Source organism: Malus sylvestris, chromosome 2 (genome assembly GCF_916048215.2).
Source record: "Malus sylvestris chromosome 2, drMalSylv7.2, whole genome shotgun sequence".
In the NCBI taxonomy this organism is placed as follows: domain Eukaryota; kingdom Viridiplantae; phylum Streptophyta; class Magnoliopsida; order Rosales; family Rosaceae; genus Malus; species Malus sylvestris.
The window spans coordinates 11302934-11328186 of record NC_062261.1 but is presented as its reverse complement, the minus strand read 5'-3'; the positions used below and the strand labels follow the sequence as shown (position 1 = coordinate 11328186).

Genomic DNA, 25253 nt, shown 5'->3' with positions numbered 1-25253 from the left:
AGCAGACAAGAGATTATGTTTCATGTGAGGAACATGGAAAACATTTCGCAGCTTAAAGAAAGTATGAGGAGTGTGCAGAGATGATAAACCAACATTATGAATGGACAAACCTTTACCATCTCCAATATACACTTTGTCATTTCCAGTGTAGGGAGTAGGAGAAGAAATATTAGCAACATCATTGGTGATGTGGGCGGTGATGCCATAATCAATTAACCAAGCCTGAGATGGTTTGGCAGAGTGATGCATACACATTGCAGCAAGTTTGGCCAAAAGAATGTGACCACAAATGTCCAGATTCATACGATCGAAACAGGCAATCGCCTTATAACTGGTAGAACCACATATTTGACATGGTGCTTTGAAGGTGGAAGAACCTGGATTATTATGAGAGCCTTAATAGTTCTGATTGCCACGATTGTTGGTGAAGCTGCCACGATGATTTTGAAAATTACGATTGCCCCGATTAGATAAGAAGTTACCCCGAGGAAGTTTGCCACGATTTGAGTTGTATCTAGATGCAGAATGAAGTGGTTGAGACTGAGCAGCAAAGGCAGATGAAGTAGGAAGTAGATGAGGCTGAGACTGCACCGAGAAAGCCTGAAATGGTTCAGTGGCAGAAGCTGAGGTGACATTCTTCCATCGAGCCATAGAAAGTTCCTTAGTGAGTAAGAGGCCGTGGAGTTCATCAGGAGACGTAGAGGACATGCGAGGCATGATGGAATCAATGAAGGACTCAAATTCATCAGGCAAACCATGTAGGGTGGCAGCAATAAGATCACGATCGGATACTAAAACGCTAATGGCGTGTAAGGAATTTGCAATTTCTTTGATTTGTTGAAGATAGACAAAGATGAAATTTGATCATTTCTGAATCGATTGAAGTCGCGATCGCAATTGATGAATGTTAGCCTCTGAAACACCACCAAAACTTTGTTCAAGCTTCACCCAAAGCTCTCGAGATGATGAAACCCCAACTATGAATGAGATGATTTCTTCAGAAAATATGGAATTTAACCAGATCAAAAGATTTTGATCTTTTTCATACCATTCCTCAAAAGCAGGATTCATCAAACGATCAGGCAAGAAAGGCGGTGGACAAATTTCAGTTCTATCAATGACGCCAAGAAGCTTATTGTGCCTGAAAATGGGAGCAAACATCGCACGCCATGAAAGATAGTTGAAGCTTTTCAGTTTAATTGGCACCATACTGCCAATGTTGTGAATCGTAAGAGAAGTATACGAATTTAGATGAGTGGAATTAAAAGAAGAATTAGGGTTTTAGATCGAAAGATAAAGAATTGGAGAAGACGATCCAGTCGGTGGTGATTCAAATTGAGGAGCCATGACGCAATCAAGAAACATAATCGAAGAATTGAAACGATTAAGAGAGATCGGAGAAGAAGTATTGAAGAATCAAAGTGAAGAAAGCAAGAATCGATCAAGCAACGATCAATCAATCGGAAGGTGGGAGCGGTGTTGTTAACTCTTCAAGTGCTAAAGGTGGCTGCGAATTTAGGTCAGGTTTGTCAACCTTGTATACAAGAGATTAGGGTTAATGCATGTTCATTTAATGTCCATGCACAACGTAGAATTACTGAGTATTAATATGCAAGGGTTTGATGGTATTGATCTCTAAAAGGCCAACTGAATGCACCACCCATGCCTAAAGATGAGTATGAGCGTTAAAGGTAATTCTCAAGGTGCGCTGAATCATTCAACTACTTTCTTGCAACCCCAAGTTCCTTACGGGATTTCTGGTCTGAAGGCAGCAAGAAATGAGTATCAAAATGGAATGGAAGGAATGGACATCGGTGAGCCACAACCTAACCAACAGCCTAACCAACAGTTGGAACTGAAGATGAATAAAGACTTAAAGGGTCTTACTAGTACTCAAACTCCACCTCACATTTTAAACCACCACCTCCCAACTTTAGGTGCATATTCAGTTACCAGGCAGTTTCGGTGCCCATCTTCATCAGTCTCTTCTCCATGTTATGCATGTGGTGTCGTCGAAGTTAGCACCTGGTTATACCTAATGTTTAAATTTTTTCGATACGGTCGATATTTCCATGGAAATATCCAAAAAATCAGAGAAAGATATGGAAATGGGGGGTGAAGTCACCTCATATAGGAGAAACTCTTAAGTTTAGGTTAAAATCGATATATATCGTCCATATTTCCAAGACATCTGTTAAATATCGGAGAAACTTTTATATTTCATCAAACGAATATTTGACAGTCCCTTAAGTTTTATTTTAAATGTTCATAATTTCTATTAAAAGCAACCGATATCGATATTTGATATATCTGTCGATATTATTTGAACCTTATTCAAATTTTTAACTATTTCGATATTATTTGAATCACTTGGAAATATTTGACAGAGATATCGATGTCGATATGCAAAGTTTTATGATCTGCATCCGCTTTGTAACATGATTTTTGTGTTGGATTTCAGTCCCAAAAAATTCACAGCTTTCCTTAACAGCCTTGTATCCTTTACTTGCAAAATTGAAGCTTCTATATGGGGGTTGGAATTGGCATTGCCAACCATAATTCTGATTCAACCAATGAGCAATTAGAAACTTGAATTGTGTAGACTCGCTTCATTTGCTCAGGATAAATTTGCATAATACAACCCTGGAAGGTCACATGTTATGCACGTGTTGGAAGTTAAAATGCAGTAAAAGGTAAGACATGGAGAATGAGTGAATTGGTCGAAAATGAAAATTGAGGGTAATAGTAGAAACGAATAAAAAAGTAAGGGCTCGTTTGGAAGTGTTTCTGAAATGATTGACAACACTTTTAGAGGAAAATGTTTTTGGTTTTCAAAAGCACTTGAAGTGCTTCTTACAAGAAGCATCAATTATGTGTTTTTTCCAAAAAGTAATTTAAGTACTTTTATAGGATTCACTGACATTTTAACTAAGAGTTAGGTACCGTTTGGTATGCAGACGGGACGGAACAGATGATGTAAATATTGAAAAAGATAAGGAGAAATTTTGTCATAAAATGTTATAAATTTGTGTTCCACGGATGTGGAACCGGTCGTTCCAGGGGGAAGATGTGGAACGAAAAATTAGCCAAATTTCGTCCCATGGGACAACCCGTTCCACAGTTTTTAGGCGCACCAAACGTGGGACGGAACAGCTCGTCCGGTTTCATCCCGTCCCATCCCACGTACCAAACGGTACCTTAGTTCTAACAATGTTTTGACCAAAAACGCTTTCAACCATTCTAAAAATACATCCATACAAACCCACAGATCTTATGCAATAATCATAATTCTATGATATCTATGAGCTATTATTGAGAGTAAAGCCTCGTTTGAAATATTTTCTTCCGTATGAGTAGATTGGTTGAACATGAAAATTGAAAGTAAAATGGAAACCGATCATAAAACAGATTTTCTGCCATTACCATATTTTCCATTATCCAAATCTAGTAAATTTTTTTTTTAAACAATAAGATAATGTACCTTAAATCTATCTAAGTTACAAAAAATGACTCTCTAACTCGGGGCTAAGCATTAGATATTCCTATTACGGTTGTCCAAAAATAATAATACATAATAGACAAAAACTAGTATCAAATTTTCAACTTCTGTCCTCATCATATTCATGTCATATCCATATCAATTGTGTGATATGATTCATATTTTGCTCATATTACTCCGACTCATGTCACACTTTTATCAATTGAAAATACAAAATCATATTACACGACGTTAAATCTAGAAGGAGGGAGATTGTCTGCCCTCCTGTTACCTTGTCCTTCATATCTCATCTTATTTATGCGAAACGACGTCAATATTTTATATTAAATTTTTAATAAAGATAATAAGATAAAAAATAAAATAAATATAAACTATTAACGTAATTTAACCGTAATTGCAAAAATAAAAAGAAATTAAAAGGACACGACAAGCAGACAATCTGCCTCTAATTTAAAAAGCTCAAACTCAAAGATTATGTCTCCTTTTTACCACAAAACGCAAATCGTAGATAAATAGATAGAAACAAAACAAACAAAAGCAGCGTGGAAATTACGACACGAAACACAAATCGTTCGTCACGAAGCATTGTGGCAATCCCGTAATTTGGTCAGATCACATGGGCAATTTCTGTAACCTCCACGATATTTCCCTCAGCAGTGACGTGTGTTTCATGCGGAGCCGAAATCTTCTCTCTCTCAATCTCTCTCCCCTCTGTCTCCCCCATACAAACAAACACAACAAACTACAATCTCCACCTTCCATTTGTACACGTCACCGATCCGCGTCTTCGTGATCGAACGGCCCACTTATTTTTCGATACTGGTAGGTTCAGCCCCACGAACCCTAGCCACGGAGACCGAATACTAACGAGCCCAATCTAGAGGTTTATCCCGAGTCACCCACCGCCCAATCCGAATAGGAGAGAGAAAGTAGAGAGAGAGAGAGAGAGGTAGAGAGTGGAATTTCATTTTTGGGCCTTTTTCCTGTTGTTTTTGTTCCTGAAGCATCTCCTACTTGCAGAAGAAGAGTCCGTACATAAATTAGGGTTTTAAGGCGGTTCAGAGAGGGAGAAAACGATTAGAATTCGTGTCGTTTTGATCTTCGAATCTATGATTTGGGGATAAATCTAGGGTTACTGTTTTGTTCTTCCTGGGGATTGAAAAATCGTACCTCCGTTGATTTTGCACAAAATATATATATAAGAAAAGAAAAGTTAGGGGTAAAATTCGTATATTTGTTCTTTGTATGAGATAAATTAGGGTTTCGAATTGATGGACGAGATCTGGGAGCGAGCTGTTGAGACAGCGTTAGAGGGTCAGACGGACCACGCCGCGGCTCGAGCCCTAACCCTAGACGGCGCCGTTAAGTGCGTCCAGGGTCGCCTGCCCCCTCCGAGCCTTCTAGAGAAGTTCCAGAACCTTCAGCACCTCTCGATCGCAAACGTCGGTGTTTCATCCCTGGAGCAGTTCCCGAGGCTTCAAAATCTCCAGAAGCTCATCCTCTCCGATAACAGAATCGCCGGAGGCCTTGAATTCCTCGTTGAAGCCGGACTCGACTCGCTGAGGGACCTCGACCTCTCGAACAATCGGATTCAGCAGGTTGAAGATCTTGCGCCGCTCGCTCAGCTGAGGCTTGTCTCGCTTGATCTGTATGAGTGTCCGGTCACGCACGTCAAGGATTATCGATCTAGGGTTTTTGGATTGATAAAATCGTTGAAGTATTTGGATAAGATGGACGCGGATGAGAACGAGAGGCCGGAATCTGACGACGAGGAGGAGGAGGAAGAGGACGAGGAGGATGATCCTGGGAGTGGTGAAATCGACGGTGAGGAGCGGCCGTTTGAAATGACCAATGGGCATAGTGAGGCGGTTGAGGGAGTTGTGGATGTTGGTGAGGATGAAGAGAGTGATGCGGATGAGGAGGAGACGGTGACTGCAGGCAGAGTGAACGGAACAAATCACCCGGCCGAGAACGGGTTTCGATTTGCTGCGGCTGGTGAAGATGGCGATGAGGATGAGGAGGAGCCCGATGAGGATGATGAGAATGATTCTGGTGAGGAAATCGATGAGGATGGCGAGGATGACGATGTGGTGGAAGTTCATGAGATTGAGGATAGTGATGATGAGGAAGATGGGGTTGAGTATGATGAGGATGACGACGATGACGACGATGATGAAGATGACGAGGAAGAGGAGGTGGACAATGATGAAGGGGATTTGGCAGAGCCGGAGAGTACAGGGCGGTTGACGAGCACGGAGGGAGAGATTGATGGGCATGAACAAGGGGAGGATGATGATGCAGATGAAGATGATAACGGAGAGACCGGGGAGGAAGAGCAGTTAGTAGAGGAAGGTGGAGAGTTTGAGGAGGAGGATGGTGATGAAGAGGTGAGAAATCCCTTCAAATAACATTGTTAAATTCTAAATCTTGGTGGTCTGCTTTTATATTTACAATTGGCTATAATTTTATTTGCTTATTGTTTAACCGTTTACGGCTGATGTTCTTTTAGATCACAGGAGAGGAGGAAAATGGCTGATGTTCTAATTATGATATGAGCATCTTGTGCATATGGGTTGAAATTGATTTTCTGCATACATCTGTGTGTTTTTCGATTGGTATTGTCGTAACTAGTTTTCTTGTAGGTTTACGAAGATGCTTCTTTTTGAGTGTCTGCTCCAGTTGTATGAGAGAATGTTTGTGTTATTGTGTGCTTTTGTGTGGTGACATGTGGTACATAGCATGCTGGGAATGTTTCAAACCTATATTTTAGGCCGTTTTGCCTTACTCGTAGGTAACTGTATTTATTTCAGAGTTACGACAACTTTTGTGTAGTAATAAAATTGGAAAACATCTGTTAAAGTGTCTTAGAGGATTAAATGGTAGAATATGCCTTTTAAGTCTCGCACTTTTATTTTGTGTTATTGCTATAATATTTTATTTCTTTGGTTATAAAAACATTATTTTGTACCTTTTCGAATGTGTTGTGTTATGCCGGGACTGATGGACTGCGTGTTTTAATGTGTAATTTCTTTGTTTTGAATTTTCCAACTGATTTCATGATTTTATATCTTGTGGACACTAAATTTTGAAGGCCTTTTTCAGGTTTATTTCTGTTGTTTTATTTGAATTTTTGTGAAGTTTATTTATTGACTGCACTTCAATCATGGCTTTGAAGTTGGCAAATAAGTCATTAATAAGGTCTAATATTCTTTTGTTATTGCTGGTGTGCCAGACCTATATCTGTTGATTTGGCTGTCAATTTTCCTCCTATGTCAGGTTACATGAATTTAAGTATTGTTTATAAGAGTAGTTATGTTTCTGCTCCTTCGGTCATAAGTCTAATATTTGGTGTGTGGTTCTTATCAGTCCTGCCTGCGAATTTGTAAGAAAAGTTGTGATTAGTGCTGTTATTTGATTTAGTTTCAGATTTGATTCTGTTAGAAGTTTGATGTTGTAGATCCATGGGTATTTGGCCGTCTTTTGCTTTGCATCTTAATTCATCAACTTACAGAAATGTGATTGGATCGCAGGAAGAGGACTATGGTGCGGGTTACTTGGTTCAACCAGTAGCACAAGCTGAGGAAGAAGATGCTGGCGGCAGTGACATGGACCCTGGAAACGATGAAGGAGATGGTGTAGAGGAAGAAGTGGAAGATGAAGAAGATGACAAAGTTCAGGTGCTACCCCCCTCCTCATCATCACAACCTAAGCGCAAGAGAGGCGGAGATGCGGATTCAGATGACAATGGAGAGGACGACGAGGAAGATGACGATGTGGTTGAGTACAGCAAGTCTTCGAAGAAGCATCGTTGACAGAGAGTCGGTAATCAATCTGGTGACGGTATTTAATGCCTTTGTTGATGGGTCTTTTGTTGTCTTAGTTTGGAAAAACAGAGAAAACCTCATAGAGAGCTTAGATTTAGATTTGGTTGGTTGGTAGTAGAAGACATGGATTTTCCTGAGATGTTGGACAAACAACACACATAAAATGTTAAGGATGTTTAAAAAGTCGTTGGTGAATCACATAGCCGTTGCTGGTTGTTTTTCAAACGACAGTTTATGCGCGGTTTTTGCTTGGGTTGGAAGGAGGGAAAGAGCAATTGGAGTTGTTGGAGGGAAAAGAAAAAGACTTGAAAAACTGTTGGTTTTTGGATGTGTGTTTGTTTGTCCGACAAAAAGGGGGGGCAATGTAAACACTCTTTGTAGATAGTCCTTTTATTTAATCTTCTTTATATTATGTAGCAGGTGACGTGGAATTATGATTTATGTGAATATTTACCCAGGTGGCAATGTTTGTGTGGTGGGAATTTGAGACCTAATGTGTTGTAGGTGTCGACATCTGGTGCAAGAGTGCAGCAAAATATGGTGCACTTGGTTGTATGGGGTATTTTTCACCCAGGTGGTAGTGAGGGTATAAATCTATTAAAATTAGCATATTTTATAAAGATAAAAGCTTGTTGGCCAGAAGATCCGTCCTGGTGAGCTGAATTTGTAGACGGCTTTACTCAAAAGCTAGCTGCTGAGAAAAGCAGCTTCGCTGCGCGGCAAAGCTCCAAGCATTTCATAATCTGCTCCTACTTTCCAGTTTACAGCGGCTTGCCGAGCCTTGAGAAGGAAGAAAGGCATAATTACGAAACATACCCCTAAAGTTTGTGGTCTTTTTCAAAAAGGGACACGGCCACGTAATTTTCACATTACTAAACTTATTTTTAACCGTTAAACAATTCAAACCGCTCCTCTATACTGTCGAAAGCCAATTAGATCACGGAAAATTATTTTTCCGCACATTATTTTTCGTTTTTTACTTTGCACTCTTTCTTTAATTAATGAATTTAACAAATTAAATTAGGATCAAGGGCCAGAATTGAAAATCAAAAGACGTGTCAAAATTATTTTTCTTAGATGATATACATCTGAAACTACATCAAATAAACAAGATGATATACATCTTATAATTACGTTAAAGTGAGATTTATTAATTATGTTGTTATTTATATTACATGTGGTGTACCATATTTGTCTAATTTATATTGCAAGTATTGGAGTATCACTGGGTTGGATAAGGCAATATTTTGATACCGTCTTTCGCCCTCCCATTTTTCATAAATTAGTTCTCTAAAATACACCAAACACCATCTCTCAAAACCTCAAAGGATGTTGCTAATTTGTCCAGCATCCCCCTCTCTATTTCCAAACCCACTTCACAATTTCAATGCCAAACACAAAACAACCAGATTCCAATCCCCACTGAAAATCTCAGCCAAGGCAAAACAAACCAGCGACGACAGCACCACCAGCATTGCGGAGATAGCAGCCATCGCTGGAGGCTTGGTTTCCACCCCAGTGATTGGCTGGTCCCTCTACACTCTCAAAACAACCGGGTGCGGCCTGCCACCCGGACCGGGTGGTTCCATCGGTGCACTCGAAGGAGTTAGCTACTTGGCCGTCCTGGGAATTGTGGGTTGGTCCTTGTACACCAAAACCAAAACCGGGTCCGGTCTGCCCAACGGACCGTTTGGACTGCTGGGTGCTGTTGAAGGTCTGTCTTACTTGTCATTGCTCTCCATTCTGGTGGTGTTTGGGTTGCAGTTTTTTCAGAATGGCTCCATTCCTGGTCCTCTTCCAAGTGATCAGTGCTTTGGATAATGTGGGATTATTGGCCACTACAATCCTATCTCGTGTTTGTGGACATGGTTGGTCCTCCAATTTGTCATGCTTTTCCATTACTAGGGTAATGTATAGGTTATCTGTCTAAAGAAATGCCATTACAATGTTTTTTTTTTTTTTACGACTTTTCATTGTTCTTTGATATCTTTTATGGAGGTGGATTGTCTGCCCTCCTATTTCCATACTCTTCACATCCCCTCTTGTCTGTGTAGTCACGGTTAAGCCACGTCATCATTTTATATTGATTTTTTTATAAAAATAATAAAACAAAAAGTAATAGGAATATAAAATGTTGACGTGGCTTAACCGTGACCACACAAAACAGGAGGGGATGAGAAGAGTATAGAAATGGGAGGGCAGACAATCCACCTCCATCTTTTATAGCCATTACAATGTCCCTAACTGACGAGAAATGCTCGGAATACGGGACAATAAACCACAAGTCATTATACAATTAGAGGGATGATTTTTTGTTTTTTTTTTTTTTAAGTGTCCCTCAAATTGTATAATAATATGTAATGTACAGTCCTGTGTGCCGGGCACACAAAAAAAAAATCTCTCCTAACTCACAACGATATTCTACTTCTAGTGAGGAAAATTGCATTTAGCCAAACAATGAGCGATTATAATTTATAATTAGATATAGAATTCAACAACAATGTTGTACATTGTATAAGTTTAATTTAGGGAATTATTATTAGCACTCTAAAAATCTCATTCTATACTCTCACAGTGTATTTTTCTTTCTAATTATAGAAAGTTTGGAATGTCAAATGAGATTTTTTGATTGCTAATAACAATTCCTTTAATTTAAGACCTATTATTTATAGATTAAGAAGAAAATCACTAAACATATTGTAATATCCTCAACTTAAACAGTTAACCTTTTCTTGGTTTATTTCAACTAGTGTTATTTTTTTGGATTTGCACTATCTAATCAGCTTGCTGCTTATTGTAATAATCAGGTGTGCCCAAGACGAATTCTAGAGTGAAGATGGATGTGACAAGATGGTAGAAACTTATATGTAATTTGGTTTATCAAATAAATGCTATTACTTAATTACTTATCTTTTAAAGGTTTTTAATTCATGTTGTCAAGAGTAGTCTTATTTGATGTAGTTAAAAGATTGAGTTATTTGAGATGTAATAAAATTAAAAGAAGGAAGTGATGTTCGATGAAGAACAGTGATTGGAGAATTGAAAATTCCAAGGTTAGAAGATTATTTGCCGCTGCCATATATATCTCGAGAGTTGATGTTTTGGACTTTTCGAGTAGCTCGACAAGCAAAAAACAAAGATGAGTCAATTTTGAAAATCTTTGAATTTTTAGTCTCGAGACTTGTTTTCCAAAAATTAGGGGTCTATTGTCGGTATTTTAAAAACTTTAGACCTTTATGACATAAATCTTTATTACGTGTTTTCCATGTTTTAGGAAACCTTTGGGATTTTATTGTTTCTTATTTTATTTTTCTTTGGGTGCTAGGGTTTGCTAAGATTATATAAACAATTTTTAGGGTTGTATTGCAACAATTCATTTATATTATTATCAATTAAACTTAGTTTTCTCTATTTTTTGGTGGATTTCGAATTGTTGATGGGCTTTAGCTTATGTTCTAGGATTTGATGATGGTCGATCCTACCTATCACGTTTCTCACCTCGTCAGTTGGTATCGAGCAAGGCAAATCCTTGCTCGATGGTAATTGATTCTAAGGGAGCAAAACTCTAGGCGATGTTCATAAGGGAGTACTAAATATTGAAAGGGAGCATGCTATGAGATTCGCCCGTATCCAATGTCATGAATATGAATTTCAAGATATTGAAGATATTTTTTGGGGGAAGTTTGTATATGGAAGAATTTTGTGACTGATAGATGATATCTAGCGTTACTTTGAGATCATGAAAATTTCAAGAAAGAAATAGTAAAGATGATTTCATCTAGACTATCAAGAAGTGCGTCTTCGCGGTGAAATCATCTACAGAAAACTCGAGAAAAATAAGGCAAGTTAAATATCAGAACATGGCAAAAGATGAAAAGTGTTTCATCAAACGGTATTTTCCTTCACATTGCTTTATGTTTGGTGATGTTGATGATCGTGCAATTAAAAGTAATCAATTGGCTTTTGATTTTACTTCAAGATTGTCACATCAATCAGATTGGGAAAATTAAAAAGACCAATCTAAGAAAATTTCAAAGGCTCTTACAAAAATAATTGACAAGCCAATAGTTGGGCCAATTGAAGAAAAAGAAGTTGTTAATCCTACTGAAAATCCTTTCATAGTTGAAAACGACATTCTCAAAGAAGAAATTCCACAAGTTTCACAAATAGGATTCAAAAAGAAAATGAACCTCAAAAGACCAAAGTGAAAGCGTCTTAGATAATACAAATCTCGAGATCGAGTTCTTCTCAAGTGTAGGAGAATATGAGAAAGAAGAACAATATCTCTTATTATCTTCTTCTATGTCTCATCCTCCCTAAACCTTCACACATTTCCTCACTAATCCTAGCCGGAATAGAAATATTGTTATATTCCGAACCAAACAACCGCAATTGACTTGACATTGTAGTCAACCTAGAGTCCTACTTGTTAATCTTCATGAATCGAAGAACATATACTCTGTAATCTCTGTATTGAAAGCAAGAACTAGAGAGAGAAAGTAGAGATAAGAAAGATGGGTTAAAGGATTTCTGAATATATTGATTTCTTAGCTTGTAAGTAATACAACAATATATCTAATATAAACAGTTACAAAGCTATTAATCTAACTACCTAAATACCTAAGATTGTGACAAGTGTCACAGTCATAGACCATTGAACACATACTATAACACTCCCCTCAAGCTCATGATTTGAGCAACCAAGCATGAGGTTGATACAATGTGTTCGAAATAAAGGACCACTTAAACCTTTGGTCAATATATCAGCAAACTGTTCTTTTGAGGAGACAAATTGCATTGACAACTTTTTTTTTGCTACCCTTTCTCGGACAAAATGCACATCTATCTCAATATGCTTAGTCTTCTGATGTTGTAATGGATTGAAAGATAGTGCAATGGCAGACAAGTTATCACAGAACAAAATAGGAGTTGTAAGCAAGGGAATGTGCAGAAATGCAATAAGTTGCTTAATCTAATCTAATTCAGCAGAAGTTGTAGATAGAGCTCTATATTCAGCTTCAATAGATGACCTAGACACAGCTTGTTGTTTCTTTAATGACCAGGAGATCAGATTGTTACCTAAAAACACAACTAACCTAGTAGTGGACATTCTGTCATTGGGATCCCCTACCCAATCAACATCACTAAAGACCTTGAGTTGTAAATCTCCTCTAGTATAGGTGACACCAACATTTAAAGTTCATTTTAAGTACCTAAGAATCCATTTTACAGCAGTATAATGAGCCACCATAGGATTCTTCATAAATTAGCATGCCTGATGCATTGAAAACGCAATGTCAGGCCTAGCAAAAGTGAGGTACTATAAGGCTCCTACAATACTTCAAGATGTACCAGGATTTGCATAAGGATCTTCATCATCTTTAAGAAGTCTATTATAGGGAAGGTAGGGTGTATCACATGTTTTTGCTTCAAGCATTTCAGTTTTCACTAATAAATCCTGAATATACTTAGTCTAAGACATAAATAAGCCACTTGCAGTCTTGGTAATCTGAATTCCCAATAAAAAATGTAGTGGACCCAAATCTTTGATATCAAATTGAAGTAAAAGCATTGATAACATGTTGAATGAAACTTGTAGCATTCCTAGTGATGATTATATCATCCACATATAGTAGAAGAATCACAATCTCATTATCAACATATTTGACAAACAAAGAGGAATCTGAATATGTATTGACAAATCACAGCTCAGGCAAAAACTTAGTAAATCTATCATTCCAGGCTCTAGGAGCTTGCTTCAAGCTATAGAGTGATTTATGAAGCTTGCACACTAGATTGGGATGAATAAAATCTTGAAACCCAAGTGGTTGAGCCATGCATACTTCTTCTTCCAAAATACTATGCAAGAAGACATTTTTTACATCCAATTGCCTAAGATCCCAACCAAAATTAGCAGCAAGAGCAAGTACTAACCTCACAGTAGTAGGTTTAACCACAGGGCTAAATGTCTCACCATAGTCTAAACCAGGTTCTTGACTAAATCATTTAGCTACCAATTGAGCTTTGTGTCTTGCAATGGAACCATCAGAGTGTCTTTTGATTTTGAAAATCCACTTGCAACCAACAAGGTTCTTAGTGGATGGCAAAGAGACCAAACTCCAAGTACCCTGAGACTGAGAGCATCCGGTTCTTCTTGCATTGCTTTTAACCATATAGGATTCTTGAGAGCTGTTATATGTATTTGGTTCAATTGTTGACAAATCAACCCCCACCACCCCCCCCCCCCCCGCGCGGGCGCAAATCTTGAATAGATGCTAGCAAAGCCTTCTTCTTAATAATTCCATTTTTTCTTCTGGTTTGCATTGGATGCAAATTGATAGGAGGAATTGACAGCACTACTTGAAGAGTATCAGGATGAAACTCATTGTTCTCATAATATAGTGCAGTACTTGGATCAGGTGCCACAGGGAGTTGAGGTGAAGATTCATTTGCACTAGTAATGGACTAAGAACTAACAGGTAAATATGTTGGTTCTGGATGAATAACTGGTGTATGAGATGGAGTTGGAGTAGATACAGGTAATGATGTAGTAGTAGGAATGGGTGATGGTGACACAATGACGTTATTTGTATTGACCACAGAAATAGGAAGATAAAATATATTGGGAACTGCTGAAGTGGGTTAGCAATGGTGGATTGTGTCAATAAGTCTACATATGAAAATTGTTGTTCATCAAAGAGTAAAGCGAGTGATACCATGTTAATATTCATGAATCGAAGAACATATATTTTGTAATCTTTGTATTGAAAGCAAAAACGAGAGAGAGAGAGAGAGTAGAGAGAAGGAAACTGATTTCTAAATATATTGATTTCTTTGCTTGTAAGCAATACAACAATCTGTCTTATACAGACAGTTACAAAGCTATTACTTTAGCTACCTAAATTCCTGAGATTGAGACAAGTGTCACAATCATAGACCTTTGAATACGAACTCTACCACTACTTTCTCACACAGTAGAAAAAGAGGGGCCCAAAACCCCAAGCAAAATCCAAAACCAAGGCACCAGTTTCTTCAGAATCTTCGTCCCAATCGACTTGACGACTCCGATAGGTACGATCACTCTTCTCCTCTCTATTGGCACTCTGAGTTCTTCGATTTGATCGATTAATTAGTGTTGCTAAACATGATTAACTCTCTGCAAATTTCTACATTAATGTCGTATGCTTTCAGATTTTTCAGATTTTTTCATGGAAATCACTTAGGGTTCTTAGTCTAGGGTTTCACTTTCTGGGTTTTCTGTGTCTTGATTGTGTTTGGACGATTTTGGTGTTTTCATTTCTGTTTGGCTGCTCAGAAAATTTAGGGAAAGGGTTTTCTTTTTCATTTTTCAGCTTGTGTATGCTCTCAGTTGCTCTTGTTTGTAAGTGAGAGCAAAACGAAGAGCCGTTAAGATGGGAAAATTGCAGGGTTTTTATTTTCTTTTGGAAAATTGGAAGATTCTATATTCTGTGTGCAAGTTGATTTTGGAGAGTTGTTAAGATGGGGGAATCTCGTCTTTGATATGCTCTGAGATCCCAAAATATGCGGTGGCTTTATGTAATTTTAATTCAGAGAATATGCAGAAACTGATAGGGATTGATGGTTGTTGGTAATTAGAGCGAATTGGTCGATTTCACCGGGTTTATGAAATTTATGTGGTACGCTATCCTTTCAGGCTTATACTCGTAAAATCGAATTTGCAATTGGTATTCTGAATGAAAACATTTGAAATACGAGAGTGGGGGAGAGAGAGAGAGAGAGATCTGATTTTTTGTCTTGGTTGTGTTTGCTTGTCTGTTCAAATGTCTCTTTTGCTTTAGCTTACGTTGGTGAACCTGTAATCTTAACATTTCTTTCTGAGGCGTTTGAAGATTGATTGTAGTTGAAGGAGAGGAAGATGAGCGTGATGAATCAAGGAAGGAGAGCAAATAAGTTGGTAGGAAACAAAAACAGTATTTTATACATGGACCTCAAAGACATCGTTAGGAATCATGCCCTCCAGTTTCTACCTGCTAAATCACTTTTCAGGTTCACTGGAGTTTGTAGGGACTGGAAGCTCGATATCACAACTCCTTTCTTTGCCCACAAGCAGTCAAATAGCTTTCGTGATATCTCGGGCTTCTTTTTTCAATCCGGAACAGCCCCACCTTCATTCATATCTCTTGACCCCAAGGCGTATGGTGTTCCAGACCCATCTTTGAGCTTCCTGCCTGAGCCGGTTGAGATAAGGAGTTCTTCCAATGGATTACTTTGCTGCCAGGCTCATGATGGCTCTAAGGCTTACTACATTTGCAATCCTGTTACTAGGAAGTGGAAAAAACTTCCCAAGCCAAATGCTGATCACGGATCTAACCCTGCTATTGTACTCATCTTTGAACCATCTTTGCTCAATTTTGTGGCCGAGTACAAGCTCATATGTGTTTTTCCATCTGTTGATTTTGACAATGGGTATGAGTTTGAGATTTATTCCTCCAGGGATGAGACTTGGAGAGTTTCTGGTGAGATTTACTTTGGCCATCAACATCTCGTGCCAAGAACTGGTGTTCATGTGAACGACATAGTTTATTGGGTATTGGATTATCAGATTCTTGTTTTTGACCTGACGATGGAGCGCGCACAACAACTTTCTGGCAATTTTTATGGAACTGGAGGAGTTGGGGCCCTGGGTCTGATGGATGGAAAGCTTTGTCTGACAACGCCTAGTCCTACAGGACTAACGGTGAAAGTGTTGGCTAACGCCTACACGAATACTATGGGGATGCACAGCAATGCCAGGGCATGGGAAACGAAACATCAGATCAGTCTTTCACCTCCACCGTTCAGGGCATCGGATTATAACCCTCGAATGACTAGTAATATACTGTTTGCCGGTGGAAAAGTGGTTTTGTATCGGAGTGGCGGAAATTTGCATACTTATGACCTGAAGACTAAAGAAACTCAATGTTTGGGTGATGAGCTTGATCAGAATGCGAGGATTGTTTCTCATGTGAATAGTCTTGTGGAGATCTAGCTGGCCTCGCTTGTGGCTTACTCTGCCATTGTGGAACCATGAAGAAAAAGAAGGCATTGGAAGCAAAGTTGAATAGATATATTCATGTGGTTGCCTTGTACTGTTTTTATGTTTAAATAACACTCTTATCTTTGGTGTATCTATCATATTAAAGGCTCTTTTAATAACTATTTCGTTTAGTTTTCAATTTTTGTGAGGTCAAAATATTGTTGTAGAATAATACTTGCTACTCAAAAGATAAGTAGGAGCTCTTACTTAGAACCATTCGTTTTTTATTCATAGGACTTCGTGTAACTATTCATGTTATAAATGATTGATCCGCATGGAGAAAATAAGCAGTACAGCCTATGCTTAAATATATGAGAAAATTGTAGCAATGATCATTCGATTTTAATGGAATTTGAACAATGGTTTCTCAATTCATGATAATTGATCCCTTAACTTATTATCAAAACGTGCAGCTATGGTCTTTTTCATCAACTCTATAAGAGCTTTCATCAAAATGAGCCATATGACACGCACTGGAGACTAAATCAGGGGGGGGAAATAATTGTAGCAATAGTCCCTAAACATTAACCTAATTAGAACAATGGTCCTTAAATTTTAACCCCATTAGATAAAGGGAGTTTTAATGAAAAACCCGCGGTACTGTTCACTTTAACGAAAAACCACATTTTTATACTAAAAAGTCAAACCTGATACTATTCATTTTACCTTTTATTTTGTCTTTATCATTAAAACTCAAAGTTTTCAAGCCCTTTTCATTAGTTTTCCTTTAGATAAATGGTCCCTCAACTTTAACCCACATGTAGCAATGGTAATTTCACCATAACTCATTTCGACAAAGTGGAAGAAAATGACTATAGCTGCATATTTGATGAGTTAAAAGATCAATGGTCACAAATTTTTATTTGAGAGACCAACATTCCAATTTAGTTAAAATTGAGAGGTTATTGCTATAATTTTCTGTAAATATATGGATGATATCAATAGTTTTGGTCACATGGCGACTAAGATTCATACTCGGTTAATCTCAATGTTGTATCAAAGATTAATTAGGATTAATGTCCTTGAATTCAATTTTTTTTCAAGTAAAAACAGGAGATCCATTTTCAGGGATTTGGGCCTACTCATTTTTTCACAAACAAATTGGGCCTCCGATTTTCGATAATGTGGTGTACAAATTGGGCCTCAAGCTGCCTAATAGCTTTAGTGATATCTCGGGCTTCTTTTTTCAATCCGGAACAGCCCCACCTTCATTCATATCTCTTGACCCCCAATGCGTATGGTGTTCCAGACCCATCTCTGATCTTCTTGCGCCGAGCCGATTGGGATTAGGATCTCCAATGGATTACTTTGCTGCCAGGGTCGGGATGGTCAATGGCAGAGCTAGAAATTTTTCATCAGGTGGACTCGTTTAAAGATTAAAACTTTATAAACAAAAAAACTTGATAATGTATTTTTCACAATATCAGCTAAAAAGGTCGTACCCAGTGCACAAGGCTCCCGCTTTACGCAGGGTCTGGGAGAGGTGAATGTCGGCTAGCCTTACCCCCATTTATGGAGAGGCTGCTCACAATATCAGCTAGCTTAAGAAAATTTTTACAAGGTGAGTTAAGAATTTTCGTTATTCAAACAAATTCAAACTTGTACATGTACAAGAAGAGATGAGAAAAAGAGATGGTTTGTAAATTGTATTATATAATTAAACCAAGAGAATTCAAATCAATAACTAAATACATGGTGGGTTACAATAAAAAATCAGTAAAAATTACATGTAAAATTTTATTTTCTGCCGAAAGCTATCTGGCTATAAAGCTTACTACATTTGCAATCCTATTACAAGGAAGTGGACAAAACATTGCTACGCATTGCCATTGTGTTTGTGTGGGAGGATTTGGGACCCTAGGTATGATGGATGGAAAGCTTTGTTCAACACGTTCTAAACCTCCCACACTAATTGTACAACGTTGCGTAACGCCTTCACAAACACAATGGCAATGCGTAGCAATGTTAAGTCATGGGTAACGAAACATCAGATCAATGTATCAGCTCTGATGTCATCTGGAACCTGTGGTGGTCGAATGTTTCATAGTATAGTGTTTGCCAGTGGAATTGTGATCATGTTTCGGGGTGGCCGAAAAATGCACATTTACGACAATAGGACTAAAGAATTTAAGTGTGTTTGTGAGGGACTTGTTCAAAGTGGAAGGCTTGTTTCTGATGTGAACGCTCTTGTGGAACTCTAGCTGGTGTGAAACTATGAAGGACAAGGAGTTTTGAACTTTTAGGTGGTTTTGTTTTGAACTTATTAGTAAAGTGTTTTTCTTTTGGTCAATAAATAGTAAAATGCTTATTTCTAATTGGCTTTTTCTTAGCCAATATATATAAAGTAGATTGGAAACTTCTTGGATTTGAGTTGATAGAATATTAAATATTATGCTTTGGAAACTAAGAACAAATCACACCCATTTTAAATTTATCTAAACAAAAATCATGCTCTTTAACCCTACCGTTGCCATATTTGAACTATCATTACTCTCCACTCATTGTTGTTGGAGAAGCATAAAGTCCTTAATCATTAGCAAAATCCTTTCATTAATTTACTAATTGCTTATCATTCTCATCAAAGACAAATGGCTGGTTTGAGAGTGATTATGACTCTCTCATAATCACTTTCAGACTCGAGAACACCAAGTTTTTCAAATGTAGTTTTTCAGATAATGTCACATAAAAGGACAAAATCATGACAATTGCAAGATGGAGGTTTTTTCTTTCTCCAATTGATCCCAGTGTTTTTTTATATAACTTGTGATTCTACAAGGGGAGGAGAGTGACGAAATATTTTTTGGTTTTTAGCTAAAAATTGGTCTATGAGATTTAAAATAAAAAGAAGCGGTCCATGAAATTATACACCGTCAATCATTTTTGTCCTTTAGTGAAAAATCTATATTAAATTGAAGAAACCACAGTTCAAGCGAAGGGAATGATTTGATGAAAACTCTCAATTTAACGGAGATTTTTTCACAGAATGACTAAAATGATCTATGGTGGATAATATCACGAATCATTCCTATCGATTTTAAATATCAAGGACGAAAGTTAATGAGTTTTGCCAGTTTCAATTTTTTTTTTTTTAAGTCTATTTCTTTTGAAATGTAAGTAGCCCTTTATTCACATAACATTCGAAATTTTTTACTGTTAAATTTTTAACTGCACATCTAACATTTTACCCATATGGTACCCCTAGTAAAATTTTCGTGAATAAAGTCCTAATGAGATTTAACTTCCTAAAGATTAGGCAGCAAAATTATTCGTGAAAAATGCAGTAATTATCTATTAAAAATTTACTGCGGATCAAATTACGCAGAAAAGATGAATTTTGTTTTAGTAAAAGATGATTTCATAGGATTTACAATTTTTCGAACTTAAAACTTAAGCAACCGATTGACCTCGCAAACGACTTTTAAACCAATCTTAGTGGTTCACGTGGCCGCGGAAAACCAATACGAGTCTCGTACGCTGCTTTTAACTGCTCTCACAGAGGTCCCTCACTCTGCGCAGACTCACTTTTCAGTTGGTCGGGCTCTGAGTCTTCTTTCTCTCCAAACCGACGCAGCGTTCAGATCATCGGTTTGCTTCTCAGGCGTACGACGGCACGCTGTTGGGTATTACTTCATCTTTTGTGTCTTTATTTTTCGAATGAGAAGCTTCTCTTTTTTTATTTGTTTAGTTATTTGTGTTTTTTTTGAGAAATCTTGAATCTTTCAGGACGTGCATGAGTTGGGGTTTCTGGGGTTTTTTCCGATCGTTTCTGATCGTTGATCAGTCTCTGTTTAATGGGTTTTGATTGATCATAGTCGATTTATTCGTATCTGTTTGTTCTGGCCTCTGGGTTTCTTGTTTAAACAGTAAGCTCTCTGGTTTCGTTCTGTCTTTGACTCAGTTTTTCTGCGGTTATTTACCCTTTTCGATTTGTTTGGTTACTGAGAAACGCAAAGAAAAGTAAAGAAAACTGGATTGAACCCATTTTGTTCCAATTTTCAATTTAATTTAAAGAAAAACGATTTGTTATTTCCATCGGAAGAAAATACCATTTGTTACTGAGGAAAAAAGAAAGCCACTTGGGGGTTTTATTTATTTATTTATTTTTATGGTGTTTTGTTGTTTTTCTTTTTTTTTTTTTGCAAGACCCATGTTTAAATTTTGTAAATTAAGATATTAGAATAGCTAACTGAAGCAATAGAACAATGACTTTGTGGGTTTTGTTATGATCTGATGTCGTTAAGTTTGGTTTGCTTTCTTTTGTGCTAAGCAACCATAATTTGAATGCTAGGGTTTAATCAAACTGCTGTGCGAACAGTTGTTCTTTTGTATGCAACCAAAATTCTTATTCCGAAAGACTGTATTTGGCATCGAAGTTGTTCTGAGGTTTAAGCTTGTGGTTTCCCTCTTGTTTGGAAGTTGTGATTTTTCGTAGGTCTCGATGTTTGGGAAATTCACTTATCTGCATTGAATGATTTTTCATTGTGCAGCTGTGAATTCTGAGGATCCTATCATGGATAACGATAAAGATGTTGGCAGCGACTCTGACTCTTATGTCATTGTGAGCATTGCCAATTCTGTGTGCAGTGATTCTGAAAGTGTCGCGGATAGTGATTTTGAAAATTATGAAATTGTGAGTCCTAAAAACAATGTGGCTACTGATTCTGGAGAAGATCTATTTGATGGAAGCACACAACAGTCGAAGAATGTGGAAAAGGACGGTTATGCGTGTTCTGACTTTGATTGTGGTGAGGGCACTGATTCTGAAGAAGTTCTATCTGATGAAAGCCAACAACATTTGAAGAAAGTGGATATTGATAGTGATCTGAGTACCGATTCTGAAAAAGAACTATCTGATGGATTCAGAAGAAAGTTGAAGATTATGGATGATCACCATTACATGGATACTGTTCTCACTGGGAAACAGCTGAAGATGAGACACTGTTCTTGTGAGGTATGTGACTGTCGACAGCCCTAATGTTTGGTTTTGCGTATTATTTATGGGATATGTTTTCATTTCTTTTTTATTAATCTTTTGCTGGTTTGATTAATTGATGTTGCATATGATATTACATTCAGATTATGTACATATTTAATTTTTGCTTTATGAAATCTTGGAATCCAAGCGGTTGAGAGGATCCCTGTGTACGTTAGATGATAATTTTATGTTCCCCTGTGTACTTGGTTTTGGCTATGAATTGGAGGCGTTGGCATTGTTGATGTGATTAAATATTCAATTTGTATCTTCTTCTTTTTCTTTTTCTCTGATATGCATCCTAATGATTGTCTTTACATGCAGTTTCACAAATATCCATGTAAAAGAATCGGTCCTAAACTTTCCCATGATGAAAGGCTTTATAAGAGAATGGACATAGGTGACGTTGCAATGGAGAATGTTCTTCCTTTCCTCCCTGCAAAAATGCTGTGCAGGTTGAGAACTGTTAGCAAACAGTGGGATAAGTGGATTTCTAATCCTTTCTTCATTCATAAGCAAACTTACTACTTCAGGAAAATCTCTGGTCTTTTTTGTCAAGCCCCTGGTGGCGACCCTTACTTCCTTCCACTTGATAATGATTCTTACGGCGTTCCTAGATCTTACCTCAGCTTCATGCCCGAACCAGTTATTGCAAAGACCACTTGCAATGGTCTGGTCTGCTGTCAGAGCAATGACGGAGAAGATACCTACTACATTTGCAACCCTGTGAACAGGCAATTTAGAAAGCTTCCCAAGCCTGATTTGTATCACGGATCTGAGTCTTATCCGGCACTAGCCTTTGAGCCTTCTGTGCTTGACTTTGAAGTGCATTTTCAACTTGTCTGTGCCTTCTCTGTACCCGGTCATTTGGGTGTCTATTTTGATATATACTCTTCAAGGACAAGCGGTTGGGAACTCTCCGAGACAGTATGCTATGAGCTGGAGGCTACAACGTTGGAAGGTAACACCCTCTTTCTAAAGGGTGTACTCTTTTGGGAAACTTTAACGGGTGTCATTCTGGCATTTGACTTGAAGACGATGCAATATAGTATTCTGTCACTCCCCTTCAGCACGGGACCACGTGGTGTTATTTCACAGAGGAATGGAGAGCTGTGTTACATTCTGCCTCGTGATGAATCCAGTATGTACTCCTTGGAGATCTACGGTAATATGGACATGAGCCTGAAGTGGAAGATTAATCTCTTTGACCAGAGTTTCTCCTCTTATATGGACACATTTCGGGTATTGGCTTGTGTGAATGATGATGTGATGATACTTCTTGTCGGACAGACGGTGATTGCATATCATGTGAAAGTCCCGGAGGTAAAAGTATTGAAAGGAAACGATAACGGGCTTGGTGCTGGAAATGAAAGATATCTTCCATATGTGAACAGCCTTGTGCAGATCTAGTTCTGTCTGCCTTCCATTTTATTAGCTTGTTATGTTTTGATCAAGTTGGTTTTAAGTTTGTTGTGTCCATGGGGCTTTTTTTCTAGACCTGGTGCCTTGATGCACAAGTGCTTTTGTCAGATGGTGCTTGTGCTCCATCAACTGATATTGTGTTTATAAATAATATGGTGCTTGATATTAGCTTTGGCAATTTAGGAATTCGCTTTCTTTTGGCTTCTCGAAAACGACAATGACTTTTTTGGTGGTGGTCTAAAATTGCTGATATTCACAAGTGCTTTTCTGTGCAATTGCTAAGCACTGACAATAACATTTTTGTATAAAATGTCACAATAGGTAAAAAAACAGTGACAGAAACTCCCTGGAAATTCATGGGTCTCCTTCATGTTGGAACCATCGCTTCTCAACTTTGGACTTGAGTGGATACTCTGTTAATCAAATGATGAGAGGGACAAGGAAAAAACCAACCTTAAACTAGCGTTTGGGTTGAAAGAAGCGTGAGCTCCAACCAAACACAAATATTTGGAATTACAGAAAATGCTAAGACGCTCACGAATGAGGATCCTCTCCTGATTCTCTTTGTGATGATTATAGAGATCCTCAAATCGTGTCCGTTTATCGTACATTATGGATCAAAAATCATTTTAAATACTTTTATTTAAAATTAAATATGAATAGTACCTGACAAAAACTGACCGCATAATATACGATGAACGGACAGAACTTGAGGATCCCTAGGATCCTCACAAAGAGGATCCTCATTAGACGCTCACCCTAGTGAAAAGTTTTTCTTAAAAAAAAAGACAAAATTATTATTATTAAGGGGAGAAGTGAGAGTTCGTAACTATTACAATAATTAAAAAGAGTGGTAGTTTTGAACCTAAGATGCATAGGTGAAAATCTAACACCCTATCCACTAGATATTATACCCAACCTAGTGAAAAGTGGCACACCCAATCTCAAAAATGTTTTTTAGCCAAAATGATCCTTAAGATTGATATAACTCCTCATTTGATCCCTAAAATTTAAAATCGATAAAAGTGGTCATTTGTCCACCATCAATCACTTTAGTCATTCTGTAATGTTTTGTCAAATAATATTGACCCATTGTTTATTAAACTGAGGGTATTTTTGTCATTTTAATCTTTATTTAACAAAATTTTCCAAAAAAATATCAAAATGATTGATGACGTACAAGGAACCAAAATGAGAAGTTACGTCATTTTGATAGACCATCTGAATCTACAGAATGAGTGTTGAAATCATTTTGTTAGTCGAGTACAAGCTCGTTGATTTTAGTGATGCAAGAACAAAAGCACAACATTGTCCCCCCCCCCCCCCCCCCCCCCAACAAAAAAAAACCGGGTCTCTGCGACAAAAATATAATATAATTACGCAAAATCGAGGTTAGGAGAGGCCTCGAGGCTATTTGAAGACATTAGGCAAAATATAATATAATTAATAGGATAAAAGTCGAAGGTTTTTTTTTTGTATTGAAATGTAAAATTTTGATCAAAAGAGATAAGTTGAGTCACGAAAAAAACAATGACATTGAGAATTGAGATCATAAGCACTCAACTTGTTTGTAAGTTTTGCTAAAACAAATATTACTATATTGAAGTAATAAATAATCATAGCTCAAAACTGCAACCATGAGAATTTTTTTTTTAAGACTAATTATTCTACTATTCCATATGGATACTGTGGTTTTACTATAAAATAAAAAAATACATGCAAAATAATGAACTAACTACGAAACGCTAATTGAAATAGGCTTTAGTTTGATAATAATACACAAATTTTCTTGTCAAATGAGAGAAACAAAAGCACATACACTTAAACTACAAGCTAATGAACATAAACAAAAGCATAAAAAGTAAAGAAATTTCATAATAAGCCCTGATTTGGTACTGAAGTAATTCTGAAAAAAGTTGGGAGCTTTTTTGTGTTTGGTAAACATTCAGCTTCAGTTTTTTTTCACAGTTTTTTGTGAAAAAAAAGCCAAAAAACAAGAAGTTGCAAAACCCAGCTTTGAAAAATCAGTTTTTTTTCACATCTGTTTTACATAAAAGTTTACCAAACACTATAATACTACTTTTTTTCTTTCCAAAAGCATTTTTACAAAAAAGTTTACCAAACAATCTGCTACTTTATTTCATAGTTGCTTATTCTCACATCACAGCAGAAACAGTTTTTTTTTTTTCAAAGTACAACAATACCAAATCAGCCCTAACTCTGAGCCTCTCCTCTACAGTTTGTGGTTGTGGTGGGATTATTTTTTAGTGATTTGGTAGATTTGAACGAACGAGGAGTCTGTACGGCTCCTTTTTAAGGATATCCGGAATCTATAAATCTTTTCCGTTTATCTTCTTGTGTAAGTATTCTTTTGTGTTGGTGGTCATTGGTCAAGTTGGAAAAAAGAATCTCAAACTTGTCGTTCACGTCATCAACTCAATACAAGGCACACACGTGTCAAAACACCATTGGAAGTAC

At 37.4% G+C, this 25253-nt stretch overlaps 4 protein-coding genes across 8 annotated transcripts; all 4 read left to right on the top strand.

Annotated features, from left to right (window-relative positions):
* Positions 1 to 4385: 4385 nt before the first annotated feature.
* LOC126583222 (acidic leucine-rich nuclear phosphoprotein 32-related protein-like) lies at positions 4386 to 7788 on the top strand. The gene is made up of 2 exons (XM_050247547.1): positions 4386 to 5886; positions 7030 to 7788. The coding sequence occupies exons 1-2, from the start codon at positions 4771 to 4773 to the stop codon at positions 7309 to 7311; spliced, it is 1398 nt and encodes a 465-aa protein (XP_050103504.1). The 5' UTR covers positions 4386 to 4770; the 3' UTR covers positions 7312 to 7788.
* Positions 7789 to 8521: 733 nt separating this feature from the next.
* LOC126583264 (uncharacterized) lies at positions 8522 to 10388 on the top strand. 3 transcript variants are annotated; one of them, XM_050247607.1, is made up of 2 exons: positions 8522 to 9037; positions 10131 to 10388. In XM_050247607.1, exons 1-2 carry the CDS (start codon positions 8653 to 8655, stop codon positions 10178 to 10180), a joined length of 435 nt encoding a protein of 144 aa, XP_050103564.1. In that variant the 5' UTR covers positions 8522 to 8652; the 3' UTR covers positions 10181 to 10388. The 3 variants fall into 3 exon arrangements, 2 of the variants coding, with proteins under 2 accessions (XP_050103564.1, XP_050103553.1); XR_007609708.1 differs by having other exon boundaries at positions 8524 to 9229; XM_050247596.1 differs by having other exon boundaries at positions 8524 to 9191.
* Positions 10389 to 14273: 3885 nt separating this feature from the next.
* On the top strand, positions 14274 to 16520 carry LOC126583238 (F-box protein At5g03970-like). 2 transcript variants are annotated; one of them, XM_050247569.1, is made up of 2 exons: positions 14274 to 14394; positions 15206 to 16520. In XM_050247569.1, exon 2 carries the CDS (start codon positions 15221 to 15223, stop codon positions 16331 to 16333), a length of 1113 nt encoding a protein of 370 aa, XP_050103526.1. In that variant the 5' UTR covers positions 14274 to 14394; positions 15206 to 15220; the 3' UTR covers positions 16334 to 16520. The 2 variants fall into 2 exon arrangements, with proteins under 2 accessions (XP_050103526.1, XP_050103532.1); XM_050247575.1 differs by having other exon boundaries at positions 14293 to 14394; positions 15195 to 16520.
* Positions 16521 to 19834: 3314 nt separating this feature from the next.
* Positions 19835 to 22953, top strand: LOC126583199 (F-box protein At5g07610-like). Of its 2 annotated transcripts, XM_050247529.1 has the most exons (4): positions 19848 to 20001; positions 20105 to 20244; positions 20869 to 21332; positions 21678 to 22953. In XM_050247529.1, exons 3-4 carry the CDS (start codon positions 20892 to 20894, stop codon positions 22761 to 22763), a joined length of 1527 nt encoding a protein of 508 aa, XP_050103486.1. In that variant the 5' UTR covers positions 19848 to 20001; positions 20105 to 20244; positions 20869 to 20891; the 3' UTR covers positions 22764 to 22953. The 2 variants fall into 2 exon arrangements, with proteins under 2 accessions (XP_050103476.1, XP_050103486.1); XM_050247519.1 differs by lacking the exon at positions 20105 to 20244 and having other exon boundaries at positions 19835 to 20001.
* Positions 22954 to 25253: the final 2300 nt, after the last annotated feature.

Excerpts from the sequence above, each read along its gene's own strand:
- LOC126583222 (XM_050247547.1), top strand. The coding sequence starts at position 4,771 with ATGGACGAGATCTGGGAGCGAGCTGTTGAGACAGCGTTAGAGGGTCAG. Across the intron at positions 5,887-7,029 it reads AGGAGGATGGTGATGAAGAG|GAAGAGGACTATGGTGCGGG; the intron begins GTGAGAAATCCC and ends ATTGGATCGCAG.
- LOC126583199 (XM_050247519.1), top strand. The coding sequence starts at position 20,892 with ATGGATAACGATAAAGATGTTGGCAGCGACTCTGACTCTTATGTCATT. Across the intron at positions 21,333-21,677 it reads TGAGACACTGTTCTTGTGAG|TTTCACAAATATCCATGTAA; the intron begins GTATGTGACTGT and ends CTTTACATGCAG.
- LOC126583264 (XM_050247596.1), top strand. The coding sequence starts at position 8,653 with ATGTTGCTAATTTGTCCAGCATCCCCCTCTCTATTTCCAAACCCACTT.
- LOC126583238 (XM_050247569.1), top strand. The coding sequence starts at position 15,221 with ATGAGCGTGATGAATCAAGGAAGGAGAGCAAATAAGTTGGTAGGAAAC.